This window comes from Carettochelys insculpta, chromosome 32, assembly GCF_033958435.1.
Source record: "Carettochelys insculpta isolate YL-2023 chromosome 32, ASM3395843v1, whole genome shotgun sequence".
NCBI classification, from domain to species: domain Eukaryota; kingdom Metazoa; phylum Chordata; order Testudines; family Carettochelyidae; genus Carettochelys; species Carettochelys insculpta.
This window is the reverse complement of record NC_134168.1, coordinates 2,241,722-2,253,944: the sequence shown is the minus strand read 5'-3', so window position 1 is coordinate 2,253,944 and position 12,223 is coordinate 2,241,722. Positions and strand designations below refer to the sequence as shown.

General features: G+C 66.4%; 1 protein-coding gene across 1 annotated transcript; it reads left to right on the top strand.

Annotated features, from left to right (window-relative positions):
* Positions 1–10,924: 10,924 nt before the first annotated feature.
* On the top strand, positions 10,925–11,781 carry LOC142005044 (ribonuclease-like). The gene has a single exon (XM_074982720.1). The coding sequence runs from the start codon at positions 10,925–10,927 to the stop codon at positions 11,360–11,362; it is 438 nt and encodes a 145-aa protein (XP_074838821.1). The 3' UTR covers positions 11,363–11,781.
* The last annotated feature ends 442 nt before the right edge of the window (positions 11,782–12,223 follow it).

Genomic DNA, 12,223 nt, shown 5'->3' with positions numbered 1-12,223 from the left:
CTCCTTTGTTCTTATACAACGTTACAATGTTAGCGTCGCACATATCCTGTGGAACCTCACCCTCTTTCCAGCACAGGCACAGTAGCTCATGTAGGGGTTCCAGGAGTGTGCCCGCGGCACACTTGATTACCTCTGGTGGTACCATCCTGGCCAGGGGCCTTTCCTGCTGCAATGCTGGCGATGGCTCTCTTCAGTTCCTCCACAGTCGGTTCCTGATCCAGTTCGTCCATTACTGGTGGGAGCTCGACGGCATCGAGGGCTGCGTCAACCACAATGTTCTCGTGTGAGTACAGCTCGGAGCAGTGCTCGACCCAGCGCTCCATCTGTTTGGCTTTGTCAGCGATGACTTCACCAGATTTGGATTTCAGAGGTGCCATCTTGTTCTGGATGGGTCCTAATGCCTTCTTCATACCCTCGTACATTCCTCTCACATTACCAAAGTCGGCACAGGTCTGGATGCTGTTGCATAGCTGGAGCCAGTGGTTGTTGGCACAGCGCCTGGCTGTCTGCTGTACCGTTCTTCTGGCCTCTCTAAGTGCTTGCTGGGTACTCTGGCTCGGTGAGCGTTTGTACTCCAGGAGTGCAGCGCGCTTCTTTTCACTGACTGGAATCATCTCATCGGAGTTAGTTTCGAACCAGTCGCTCGTGTTTCTAGCTCTTCTTCCAAACACCGACAAGGCCGTGTTGTAAACTGCATCCCTCAGATGTTGCCATTTGGATGTCGCATCGGCGCCCCCAGGGCCGCTGCGCAGATTTTCCTGGAGGGTCTCTCTGAACTTTGCAGCTTTCTCCGAGTTTGCCGTCTTTCTGGCTCACCTTGATTATCTTTTTCTGATTTGTCCCCCTTGCTTACTGTTTTTGGTTCTCTGTGTCTCAAATATTGAGTCTGTTCTGGTCTGGCTATGGGCTGAAGAAGTGGGTCTGTCCCACGAAAGCTCCTCACCTAATAAACTATTTTGCTCGTCTTTAAAGTGCTACTTGACTGCTTTTTGTTCTGATCCCCTCGTCTGTCCTGGTGGAGTAGGACTGACTGGGCCCAGGGGGATTGGGAACAGGCAGGGCTGCCTGGACCCAGGGGGATCAGGGACAGGCTGGGCTGGCTGGGCCCAGGGGGATCGGGGACAGGCTGGGCTGCCTGGACCCAGGGGGATCAGGGACAGGCTGGGCTGCCTGGACCCAGGGGGATCGGGAACAGGCTGGGCTGGCTGGGCCCAGGGGGATCGGGGACAGGCAGGGCTGGCTGGGCCCAGTGGGATTGGGAACAGGTCGGGCTGGCTGGGCCCAGGGGGTTTGGGAACAGGCTGGGCTGGCTGGGCCCAGGGGGATCAGGAACAGGCAGGGCTGCCTGGACCCAGGGGGATCAGGGACAGGCTGGGCTGGCTGGGCCCAGGGGGATCGGGGACAGGCTGGGCTGCCTGGACCCAGGGGGATCAGGGACAGGCTGGGCTGCCTGGACCCAGGGGGATCGGGAACAGGCTGGGCTGGCTGGGCCCAGGGGGATCGGGGACAGGCAGGGCTGGCTGGGCCCAGTGGGATTGGGAACAGGTCGGGCTGGCTGGGCCCAGGGGGTTTGGGAACAGGCTGGGCTGGCTGAGCCCAGGGGGATCGGGAACAGGCTGGGCTGGCTGGGCCCAGGAGGACTGGGAACAGGCTGGGCTGGCTGGCCCCAGGGGGATCGGGAACAGGCTGGGCTGGCTGGCCCCAGGGGGATTGGGAACAGGCTGGGCTGGCTGGGCCCAGGGGGATCGGGAACAGGCTGGGCTGGCTGGGCCCAGGAGGACTGGGAACAGGCTGGGCTGGCTGGCCCCAGGGGGATCGGGAACAGGCTGGGCTGGCTGAGCCCAGGGGGATTGGGAACAGGCTGGGCTGGCTGGGCCCAGGGGGATCGGGAACAGGCTGGGCTGGCTGAGCCCAGGGGGATCGGGAACAGGCTGGGCTGGCTGGCCCCAGGGGGATTGGGAACAGGCTGGGCTGGCTGGCCCCAGGGGGATTGGGAACAGGCTGGGCTGGCTGGGCCCAGGGGGATCGGGAACAGGCTGGGCTGGCTGGGCCCAGGAGGACTGGGAACAGGCTGGGCTGGCTGGCCCCAGGGGGTTTGGGAACAGGCTGGGCTGGCTGGGCCCAGGGGGATCGGGAACAGGCTGGGCTGGCTGGGCCCAGGAGGACTCGGAACAGGCTGGGCTGGCTGGGCCCAGGGGGATCGGGAACAGGCTGGGCTGGCTGGGCCCAGGGGGATCGGGAACAGGCTGGGCTGGCTGCACATAATGCCCTCGCTCACAAGACTTTGACACGCTCCAGGCCCAGGGCAGGCCCAGCTCTGGCCCTACCGGGGCTGCTCTTGCTGGCTGTCCGCAGTCGGTTGGTGGTTGGGATGTTGCAGGCATTGGACAGGATCCCCTCTGGCCCTTGTGGTCTGTGGCAGGGAACTGTCACCGCGGCCGTTGGGAGAACCCGGCACACACGGGGGAAGCTGCTTTCCCAACCTGGGGCCCGGGCTGGGGCAGGGGGAGTCGGTGATGGGACGGCCGCCCCCCAGAGAGCCTGGCCTGGTACCCAGCAGGCAGGGCTGGGCTGCCCACGCTGTGCGTCTCTGGCTGGGGCTGGGGCTGGGGCTGGGGCGGTGTGTGCCCAGCCCTCAGCAGCAGAGAAACCCCCTTGTGTAGGGCTGGGAGAGGGTGACACCCCCTGAGCCCAGGTGGGGACCTGAGGACAGCTGAGCCGCTGAGCTCCATGGGGAGACGCAGAAGGCGAAGCCAGGTGGAGGCAGAGTGGCACAGGGGGAGCAGCTGCTGGATTACGCCCTGGATGTGGTGCACATCAAGGGAAGCACCGAGCGTACAGCCGATGCCCTATCCCACGGGGAGGGCCCCGAACTTCCCCAGGTCACCGACTAACTGACCCCGCTCAGTTCGGTCTGGAAGGGGGAAGAGATGTGATGGAGTGGGGGATACGTGTGTGTGTGGGGGGGGGGGGGGCTCACAGAGGGTGGGGGGGTCCTGGTGGGGGTAACCTGGCGACCAGGTGACACTCTGGGCTGCAGACAAAGGAGGAGGTGGAGCCTGAGGGGGTTAAATTGGAACTGGGAGTGGGAAGCAGTGAGTCTGGGCTGAGGGAGAGAGAGACAAAGGAGGGGGCCAGGCCCCGGCTCTGGGGGCCCCTCGGGGCCTCCTCTCCCCAGCATGGATGGGACTGGCTGTCTCTGCCGGCTGCACTGACCCCTCTGTACGACGCTGTGTCCTGTCGGCTCATAAACCTGCTGTTCTCCTGCTGAGTGAGAGTCCAGCTGTCCCCAGTTCCCCTGGGCCCAGCCAGCCCAGCCTGTTCCCAATCCCCCTGGGCCCAGCCAGCCCAGCCTGTTCCCAATCCCCCTGGGCCCAGCCAGCCCAGCCTGTTCCCAATGCCCTTGGGCCCAGACAGCCCAGCCTGTTCCCAATCCCCCTGGGCCCAGACAGCCCAGCCTGTTCCCGATCCCCCTGGGCCCAGCCAGCCATGCTTGTTCCCAGTCCCACTGGGCCCAGCCAGCCCAGCCTGTTCCCAGTCCCCCTGGGCCCAGCCAGCCCAGCCTGTTCCCAGTCCCCCTGGGCCCAGCCAGCCCAGCCTGTTCCCGATCCCCCTGGGCCCAGCCAGCCCTGCTTGTTCCCAGTCCCACTGGGCTCAGACAGCCCAGCCTGTTCCCAATCCCCCTGGGCCCAGCCAGCCCAGCCTGTCCCCGATCCCCCTGGGTCCAGCCAGCCCAGCCTGTTCCCGATCCCCCTGGGCCCAGCCAGCCCTGCTTGTTCCCAGTCCCCCTGGGCCCAGCCAGCCCAGCCTGTTCCCAATCCCCCTGGGCCCAGCCAGCCCAGCCTGTTCCCGATCCCCCTGGGCCCAGCCAGCCCTGCTTGTTCCCAGTCCCACTGGGCCCAGCCAGCCCAGCCTGTTCCCAATCCCCCTGGGCCCAGCCAGCCCAGCCTGTTCCCGATCCTCCTGGGCCCAGCCAGCCCAGCCTGTTCCCGATCCCCCTGGGCCCAGCCAGCCCTGCTTGTTCCCAGTCCCACTGGGCTCAGACAGCCCAGCCTGTTCCCAATCCCCCTGGGCCCAGCCAGCCCAGCCTGTCCCCGATCCCCCTGGGTCCAGCCAGCCCAGCCTGTTCCCGATCCCCCTGGGCCCAGCCAGCCCTGCTTGTTCCCAGTCCCCCTGGGCCCAGCCAGCCCAGCCTGTTCCCGATCCCCCTGGGCCCAGCCAGCCCTGCCTGTTCCCGATCCTCCTGGGCCCAGCCAGTCCAGTCTGTCCCTGATCCCCCTGGGCCCAGCCAGCCCTGCCTGTTCCCGATCCCCCTGGGCCCAGCCAGTCCAGTCTGTCCCTGATCCCCCTGGGCCCAGCCAGCCCTGCCTGTTCCCGATCCCCCTGGGCCCAGCCAGTCCAGCCTGTTCCCCATCCCCCTGGGCCCAGCCAGTCCAGCCTGTTCCCGATCCCCCTGGGCCCAGCCAGCCCTGCCTGTTCCCGATCCCCCTCGGCCCAGCCAGTCCAGCCTGTTCCCGATCCTCCTGGGCCCAGCCAGTCCAGTCTGTCCCTGATCCCCCTGGGCCCAGCCAGCCCTGCCTGTTCCCGATCCCCCTCGGCCCAGCCAGCCCAGCCTGTTCCCGATCCCCCTGGGCCCAGCCAGCCCGACCTGTTCCCGATCCCCCTGGGCCCAGCCAGCCCAGCCTGTTCCCGATCCCCCTGGGCCCAGCCAGCCCAGCCTGTCCCCGATCCCCCTGGGCCCAGCCAGCCCTGCCTGTTCCCGATCCCCCTGGGCCCAGCCAGTCCAGCCTGTTCCCGATCCCCCTTGGCCCAGCCAGCCCAGCCTGTTCCCGATGCCCCTGGGCTCAGCCAGCCCAGCCTGTCCCCGATCCCCCTTGGCCCAGCCAGCCCAGCCTGTTCCCGATCCCCCTGGGCCCAGGCAGCCCAGCCTGTTCCCCATCCCCCTGGGCCCAGCCAGCCCAGCCTGTTCCCGATCCCCCTGGGCCCAGCCAGCCCTGCCTGTTCCCGATCCCCCTGGGCCCAGCCAGCCCAGCCTGTCCCCGATCCCCCTGGGCCCAGCCAGCCCTGCCTGTTCCCGATCCCCCTGGGCCCAGCCAGCCCAGCCTGTTCCCGATCCCCCTGGGCCCAGCCAGCCCAGCCTGTTCCCCATCCCCCTGGGCCCACCCAGCCCAGCCTGTTCCCGATCCCCCTGGGCCCAGCCAGCCCTGCCTGTTCCCGATCCCCCTGGGCCCAGCCAGCCCAGCCTGTTCCCGATCCCCCTGGGCCCAGCCAGCCCTGCCTGTTCCCGATCCCCCTAGGCCCAGCCAGCCCAGCTTGTTCCCGATCCCCCTGGGCCCAGCCAGCCCAGCCTGTTCCCCACCCCCCTGGGCCCAGCCAACCCAGCCTGTTCCCCATCCCCCTGGGCCCAGGCAGCCCTGCCTGTCCCCCATCCCCCTTGGCCCAGCCAGCCCGACCTGTTCCCAATCCCCCTGGGCCCAGCCAGCCCCTCCTGTTCCAGGGAGGGAAGTCCCTGCCCAGCAGACTCTGGGATGGCAGTGCCGGCCGGTCGGCTGCCCCCTCTGCCAAGTGAACCAGAGCCGAAGGGCCAGGGCTGGCCGGGACCCCGCGGGGCTGCCTGAGGCTTGTCATTCTCTCCCCTGCGGTTCTGTGTGCACCTGTGTGTGTGTGTGTGAGAGAGAGAGCAGTGTCTCATTGTGGGTGTGTCTGAGCCAGGCGGTTGTGTGTGATTGTGAGCAGTGTGTGTGCGTGTGGGTCTGAGCAGTGTCTAACGTGGGGTGTGTGTGTGTGTGAGCAGTGTGTTTGCGTGTGGGTCTGAGCAGTGTCTAATGTGGGGTGTGTGTGTGTGAGCAGTGAGTGGGCCTGAGCAGTGTCTAACGTGGGGTGTGTGTGCGCGAGGAGTGTGTGGGTCTGAGCAGTGTCTAACGTGGAGTGTGTGTGTGCGAGGAGTGCGTGGGTCTGAGCAGTGTCTAATGTGGGGTGTTTGTGTGTGTGAGCAGTGTGTGGGCCTGAGCAGTGTCTAACGTGGGGTTTGTGTGTGCGAGGAGTGCGTGGGTCTGAGCAGTGTCTAACGTGGGGTGTTTGTGTGTGTGAGCAGTGTGTGGGCCTGAGCAGTGTCTAACGTGGGGTGTGTGTGTGCGAGGAGTGTGTGGGTCTGAGCAGTGTCTAACGTGGGGTGTGTGTGTGTGTGAGCAGTGTGTGGGCCTGAGCAGTGTCTAACGTGGGGTGTGTGTGTGTGTGAGCAGGGTGGGTCTGAGCAGTGTCTAACGTGGGGTGTGTGTGTGCGAGCAGTGTGTGGGTCTGAGCAGTGTCTAACGTGGGGTGTGTGTGTGTGTGAGCAGTGTGTGGGCCTGAGCAGTGTCTAACGTGGGGTGTGTGTGTGTGTGAGCAGGGTGGGTCTGAGCAGTGTCTAACGTGGGGTGTGTGTGTGCGAGCAGTGTGTGGGTCTGAGCAGTGTCTAACGTGGGGTGTGTGTGTGTGTGAGCAGGGTGGGTCTGAGCAGTGTCTAACGTGGGGTGTGTGTGTGTGTGAGCAGGGTGGGTCTGAGCAGTGTCTAACGTGGGGTGTGTGTGTGTGAGCAGTGTGTGGGTCTGAGCAGTGTCTAACGTGGGGTGTGTGTGTGTGTGTGCGTGTGGGCCTGAGCAGTGTCTAACGTGGGGTGTGTGTGTGTGAGCAGTGTGTTTGCGTGTGGGTCTGAGCAGTGTCTAACGTGGGGTGTGTGTGTGTGAGCAGTGTGTGGGTCTGAGCAGTGTCTAACGTGGGGTGTGTGTGTGTGTGTGCGTGTGGGCCTGAGCAGTGTCTAACGTGGGGTGTGTGTGTGTGAGCAGTGTGTTTGCGTGTGGGCCTGAGCAGTGTCTAACGTGGGGTGTGTGTGTGCGAGCAGTGTGTGGGTCTGAGCAGTGTCTAACGTGGGGGGGGGTGTGCGAGCAGTGTGTGGGCCTGAGCAGTGTCTAACGTGGGGTGTGTGTGTGATTGTGAGCAGTGTGTGCGCGTGTGGGTCTGAGCAGTGTCTAACGTGGGGTGTGTGTGTGTGTGAGCAGTGTGTGTGCGTGTGGATCTGAGCAGTGTCTAACGTGGGGTGTGTGTGTGTGTGAGCAGTGTGTGCGCGTGGGGGTCTGAGCAGTGTCTAACGTGGGGTGTGTGTGTGTGTGAGCAGTGTGTGTGCGTGTGGGTCTGAGCAGTGTCTAACGTGGGGTGTGTGTGATTGTGAGTAGTGTGTGCGTGTGGGTCTGAGTAGTGTCTAACGTGGGGGGTATGTGTGATTGTGAGCAGTGTGTGTGTGTGTGGATCTGAGCAGTGTCTAACGTGGGGGTGTGTGAGCAGTGTGTGCGCGTGTGGGTCTGAGCAGTGTCTAACGTGGGGGTGTGTGTGTGTGTGAGCAGTGTGTGTGCGTGTGAGCAGTGTCTAACGTGGGGTGTGTGTGTGTGAGCAGTGTGTGGGTCTGAGCAGTGTCTAACGTGGGGTGTGTGTGTGCGAGGAGTGTGTCTGTGCAGGGTGTGTGGGCAACATGCAGGACAGTGTCGTGTCTGTCTGACGGCGTCGAGCCCCTGCTCCTGTCGGAGAATCCGAAACGCTTCCCGAGGCTGACCGGCCACTTTCTGCCGGGACAGGCTCTGCCCCCCCGGATCGGTCATTCTCTTCCAGCTGGGCAATCAGCTGGGCCTTGGTCGCCTTCCCCACGGTCAGGCCCCTCTCTCTGCACAGCCCCGCTAGCTCTGCGTTCAGGAGTCGGGTATAATCCATCTCCCCGCCGCCTCCCGGGGTATCCACTCACCAGCAGCAGCGGCAGGAATGGCTCTGTTCCACCTCTGGCTCTTGTGAGGCTCCTTCCTCCTCCTGCGCTCAGTCAGCCCCTGCTGGGAGCTCATCCGTGGGTGCAGTGCATCCCACTTCTGACACCAGTGTGATGGGGTTCAGGGGTCCCCCTGCACTGCACCCCGTCCACTAGCAGGAGTGACTCTCACTCAGCTGGTACAACAGGAGGTTTATGAGGCGCCAGAGCCCAGCTCAGCACAGAGGGGTCAGTGCAGCCGGCAGAGACAGTCCTTCCAACCCGTCCTGGGGAGAGGAGCCCGAGGGGAGCCCCTCTGGGGTGTGGGTTTCCCCCTCCTCCGGCTGGCTACCTTCCAGCTCTCCCTTTTCCTAGCCTCTAACTGCCACCCCCCATTGAAACCCAGCTCAGCTCCTCCCTGCTCTGTGCTCAGGGCAGAGGTGTTACCTGCCAGCCTGGGGTACAGCCCAGGGGTCATCCTTAGCCGCTGGGAGCTGCTCTGCTTGTCACACACATCCAGCCTGAGTCTCACCCCCCCCATCACAGCCCCCTGCCCGGGACGGGCTGGGATTCTCCAGGCTGACGGGGCCATAGGCAGCTCTGGTGGGGCCAGGTCTGGGGGTGTCACATCCCCAAGGCCGTGAGAACCGGGGCTCTGTCGGGGACAGGACAGGAGCCGGCTCAGAGGGACCGGGCAGGGCCCCCAGCCGGTGCCAGTGAGAGGGGTGGCTGGGAACCGGCCCCAGGGCTGTCCTTCCCCAGTGGTTACCTGCAGGGCCCAGCCTGCTCAATGGCAAATAAACCGCCGCAGCCCGGGCCGCGTATCCAGCCCCATCTCCCCGGCGCCCAGCCAGCCCCGTCGTCCCCTGCGCCACGGGGCGACACGGCAGCTCAGTCGGACACAGGACGCATCCCAGGGCAGGACGCTGAGAAAACACACGCGTGTGCACCCCCACGCACACGCACACGCACACGCACACCCCTTCCATGGCGGGGCAGTGACGCTGCGCAGGCTGGGCCGGTCGGCGGAGGGCACCCGGCCGGGAGCAGAGCCAGCCCCACGGTGGGGGCGGCCGGCAGCCAGGGGCCGGCCAGAGTGCAGCCACGTGCCGTGTGGGGAGCTGCGGCCGGTCAGCACCGCCACCCGCCAGGGCTCACAAACTGCACCGGGGCCCTGTTACGCACCAAGACACCCCTGCACGTCACTCATGCGCACACACACAGCACGCACACCTTGCACACGCCTTGCACAGTGACACACCCCTCGGTGCCATTCATCAGACCCTGCCCAGGCACACACTGCTCACACACGTTCATCCACATGGCTCTCTCTCTCTCTCACACACACACACACTGCTCACATGCATTCCTCCACATGGCTCTCTCTCACACACACACACACACACACACACACTGCTCACATGCATTCCTCCACATGGGTCACACACACACTGCTCACACGCATTCCTCCTCATGGCTCACACACACACACACACACACACGCACACTGCTCACACCCATTCCTCCTCATGGCTCACACACACACACACACTGCTTACACACGCAGGACCAAGCACACCAGGCCCCAGCCTGTCCCAGTTACCAGCCCCCAAGTGAGCACCACACTGGGGGCTCAGGTGCAGTTTGGGGGAGCAGACACCTCTGTGACCCCAGAATCTGGGGGCTGCTGCCAGGCCTGCTCCTCCCCCCAGTCTCTGCCCCTCACCCCCCCCCCCCAGGTACCTGGGCCGGGACCCACAGAGGGCTTGCCGGGGGCTGGGGGTGGCACCCAGCACCCCATAAGAGCGTGGAGTCACTGGGGCCCCAGGGGGAGGCCTGCTGGGCCAGTCCTGGCTCTGGGCCAAGCGTGGGGCCCTGCGAAGGAGACGGGAGCCAGGACTCCTGGGTCCCGCTCCTGCACGTGGGGAAACCCTGGGCTGAGGGCCCCAGTGGCAGGCTCTGGCATGTGGCTCAGGCCCCTGCCCTGCGCTCGCCTCCCCCATCACTTCCTGCCCCACTTCTGGGCCCCACAGAGGGAGGAGCTGTCCCTCCCCACCCCCTCCGATGCCCAAGTCCAGGCTACATAAGGGGCCAGGATTGAGGGCGCCCCAGGGCCTCTCAGCTCTGCCGCCGGCTGGACCCATCCCCGACGGAGCCCAGGAGTGGGTGAGCTGAGAGCAGCCCAACTGGGGGGGGGCTGGCGACAGAGGGGGGCCCTGCACCCCCTGCCCTCCGGGTGCCTCTGCAGCCAGTGGGAGCAGGTCGCAGGAAGCAGCACAAGGACCGTTTGGGGGGCGGCTGGTCTCCCTCGGGGCTCGGGGAGCGTGGGGGAGAGGGTCCGGGACCCAGGGCAGGGACCCCGACGGCTCGGCTGGCGGCCAGCTGCTCTGTGCCGCCAGGTCTGCCGGGTTCACTTCCTTCTCCCCAGGAGGAGGAACTAAAGGGTCTCAGTTCCCCCCACCCTGCGAGCCCGGGAGCAGGGCGCCCCCGAGGCAGGGAGCTGACAACTCCAGCGCAAACCTCCCGGCTCAGAGCCCCCAGCTCTGGCGGGGGGGAAGGCCCAGCCCCGCCCTGCTCCCTGCCCTGCCTGCCTTGTCTTCCGCCCCTGGGGCACCCCACGCGCCAGGGGCACCTTCACCCAGCTGGGGGCTGGGCAGCGCCCGGCACGACGGGGCCCTGATCTTGGCCAGGGTCTGGGCAGCGCCCGGCGCGACGGGGCCCTGATCTCGGCTGGTGTCTGGGCAGCGCCCGGCGCGACGGGGCCCTGATCTCAGCTGGTGTCTGGGCAGCGCCCGGCACGACAGGGCCCTGATCTCGGCCGGGGTCTGGGCAGCGCCCGGCGCGACGGGGCCCTCATCTCGGTTGGGATCTGGGCAGCACCCGGCACGACGGGGCCCTGATCTTGGTCAGGGTCTGGGCAGCGCCCGGCGCGACGGGGCCCTGATCTCGGCTGGGATCTGGGCAGCGCCCGGCACGACGGGGCCCTGATCTCGGCCGGGGCTCTCCAGCCTAAGAGGGCCGTGCTGCTGGTGGGGGAACTCAAGCTTTGGGGGTAGTGTGCAGGTTTGAGTCCCAGGGGTGCCGTGACCCTCTCCGCAGCCTTTCCAGCCATCTCCCCGTCTCCCGCTTCAGGCTGATCCGGTAACAGACACCGCCATGGCCCCCAGGGGACCCCGCCTCCTGCTCCTCCTGCCCCTTGGCCTGCTGGCCGCCGGCCTGGCCCAGCTCAGCCAAGGCGCCAGCTACCAGGATTTCAGGAGGAGACACGTTGATTTCCCCAGGTCCGGGCCTGCCAACGGCCGACTGTACTGCAACCTCCTGATGCGGCGCCGGGGGCTGACCCGCCCGGTCTGCAAACCCACCAACACCTTCATCCACGCCCCCACCCACCAGATCAGAGCCATCTGCACCCACGGGGGCCGCTGCCACGGGCGCAACTTCTGCGACAGCCGCTCGTCCTTCTCCCTCACCACCTGCCGCGTGGCACCCGGCTCCCGCCCGGGGCACTGCATCTACCGGGCCCGCGCCAAGACCCGCAGGGTCCGCGTGGCCTGCCGGGGCAGGCTGCCCGTGCACTTCGAGAGAATCCTGTAGAGCCGGCGCCGGCCGGGGCGGGGAGCCGGGGGCTGCTCCCCCTTTCGCTCCCGGGCAGCCTCTGCTTCTGCTGGGCCCCATCGCCTCTTCCTTGTCCCCCTGGGCAGCCGCTGTCCCTGGGGCCCCCCGCCCACCCCGGCAGCACCCCCGCAGGGACGTCCAGCATCTCTCTCCCGCCCCAGGCTGGCAGCTGGGGGCTGCCGAGGGCTCCCACGCCAGGAGCCGCTTCTCAGCCACACCAGAGACCCTGCGGGAGCCCACCCAGCACCGAGCCCCTCCGCTGGAGCCCTGCGCCGCCTCGCTGGGTGTCCCTTGCACGCCACAGCCGCCCCCTGCGTGCCCGTTGGGCCTGGGGGGCTGGGTGTGGGAAGAAGATGCTCCCAGGGGTGGGCCTGGGGGACCTCACTGCGTATTGTTCCCTGGCTGCTTCCTGCAATAAAACCCCTCCCAGCAGTGCACCGGGTCATGTGTTCGGGGCTGGGGCACGTTCGGGCTCTGCATGGGGCGGGGCGGCCAGGCTGGGCTGGGCTGGGCCGGGGCGTAGGAGCTCACAGGGGAAAGCACCAGGAGGGAGCAGGCCCCACAGAGGGAGGGGTGCCCCACGCAGGGTCCGAGCACTGGGGGAGGGGTGCCCCATGCAGGGTGTGATGGGGTTCGGGGTCCCCCAGGCTGTGCCCCCCGTCCGCAGGAAGGAGTGACTCTCACTCAGCAGGAGAACAGCGGGTTTATGAGCCGACAGGACACAGCGTCGTACAGAGGGGTCAGTGCAGCGGCAGAGACAGCCAGTCCCATCCATGCTGGGGAGAGGAGGCCCTGAGGGGCCCCCAGAGCCGGGGCCTGGCCCCCTCCTTTGTCTCTCTG

Bases quoted from the DNA above. Each gene is read 5' to 3' on its own strand.
- LOC142005044 (XM_074982720.1), top strand. From the start codon at position 10,925: ATGGCCCCCAGGGGACCCCGCCTCCTGCTCCTCCTGCCCCTTGGCCTG.